At 41.4% G+C, this 1,789-nt stretch overlaps 1 protein-coding gene across 1 annotated transcript; it reads left to right on the plus strand.

Moving 5' to 3' along the window:
- The first annotated feature begins 214 nt into the window (after positions 1 to 214).
- Positions 215 to 487, plus strand: LOC139650304 (RNA-binding Raly-like protein). Its single transcript, XM_071526922.1, has one exon. The coding sequence runs from the start codon at positions 215 to 217 to the stop codon at positions 485 to 487; it is 273 nt and encodes a 90-aa protein (XP_071383023.1).
- Positions 488 to 1,789: the final 1,302 nt, after the last annotated feature.

The following is a 1,789-nucleotide window of genomic DNA, read 5'->3' on the forward strand; positions in this document are numbered from 1 at the left end:
ACAAGATATTTATACAACAATATATTTCCAATGCAGCTGCTTCCCTCAGCTGAACAAAGTATCTCTAACATCAACTTTCCGCTCTGCCCAGTGTTGGCATCCCACCAGCTCTCAGTTTCCATCTCTCAGTGTCTGTAATCTCCACCATCTAACCTTCCTAGCTTCCTGAGCGGTGTGTGCTGTGTCTCCCAGCAGGCAGTGCTGCAGGACTAGGATGACTGGGAAGACCCAGACCAGCAACGTGACCAACAAGAATGACCCGCGCTCCCTCAACTCCCGCGTCTTCATCGGCAACCTCAACACGGCCGTGGTCACCAAGGCCGACATCGAGGCCATCTTCGCCAAGTACGGCAAGATCGCCGGCTGCTCCGTCCACAAGGGTTTCGCCTTCGTCCAGTACGTCAGCGAGAGGAACGCCCGGGCCGCCGTGGCCGGGGAGAACACCAGGGTCATCGCTGGACAGTCACTAGGTAATGCTGACCAGTAGAGCTGGGCGATATGGACCAAAAATCATATCTCGGTATTTTTAGGCTGAATGGCGATACACGATATATATCTCGGTATTTTCTACGAAGTGGGCTAAATGTTCAGATGTAAGTAGGGCTGGGCGATATGGACAAAATCAAATATCACAATATGTTTAACCAAATACCTCAATATCAATATTGCGACAATACTGTAGGGATGACTATTGGTGCTTTCACAAAATATTTACACAATGAGATTTTTGATAAATAATCATCAGTAATGTGGATATAATGACTAAGTGGGTAAAGGCAAATAATAGAACAGCTAGAACAGTCTGGTAAGTTCAGAAAATTACATCACTTTACTGTAATGCACCTTAAACCCAGGAAAAGACAACACTTATGCCATATCACCATATTACGATATCCAAAATCTTAGACGATATCTAGTCTCATATTACGATATCGATATAATATCAATATATTGCCCAGCCCTACTGACCAGAGGCTGTGCTTACACTCAGAGTTATGCATAATCTCTGGCTCTGACTGTATCCAATGCATATATTTGTGTGTGTGTGTGTGTGTGTGTCTTAATTCTTACTTATTGGATGGTGGATGATGCCATAAATGTGGAAAATAATCAAACCCCTCCATAGTTATATTGTGCAATTGCAAATGAGGCTATACAAGGGCAAATAAACAAAAACACAATGCAGGTGTCTAAGCAAAAGAGTGCAGAAATGGTTCTTTAAAGAACCTCTGAAAGGTTCTTTGTGGAACCTTTCAGAGGTTCTATGGCATCACTCCGAAGAACCGTTTTCGGCACTTTTACTTTTCTGTGTGTGGATGTCACAAGCATGTTTCATCTGCAATGTACACAGTGTTATGTGTGTGTGAGTGTGTGTGTGTGCATGCACTCACACCCATATAATAATAATGATAATAATAATAGCAGTCTTTATTTATGTAGCAATTTTCAAAACACCATTACAAAACACTTTACAATGGATTAAAAAAAACGCATAAAATCAACCGCAAAAGCAATAAAAACGAGGTAAGAGATATAAAAGCGAGGCAAGAGTCATAAAAGGGGGGTCAAATCCAATAATAGAAGATCATTTCATAAAAACAAGTTTATAAAAATGAGTTTTTAAGATTCAAAAGATGATACAGATTTAGCAGCTTGAGCTCCTCAGTCACCTGACTGAGGAGCTCAAGCTGCTAAATCAGTTTCGAGTCCAGATTGCAAAAAAAAATGATCACCTCTTGTTTTTAATCTATATGGTGGAAACCTGCCTGAGGATCTTAAGCTCACATGG

The sequence above is a fragment of the Centroberyx affinis genome, unplaced genomic scaffold, assembly GCF_046629955.1.
Source record: "Centroberyx affinis isolate AG114_WGS23_722 - 3 ecotype Tasmania unplaced genomic scaffold, CSIRO-AGI_Caff_v1 ptg001479l_1, whole genome shotgun sequence".
Lineage (NCBI taxonomy): Eukaryota > Metazoa > Chordata > Actinopteri > Beryciformes > Berycidae > Centroberyx > Centroberyx affinis.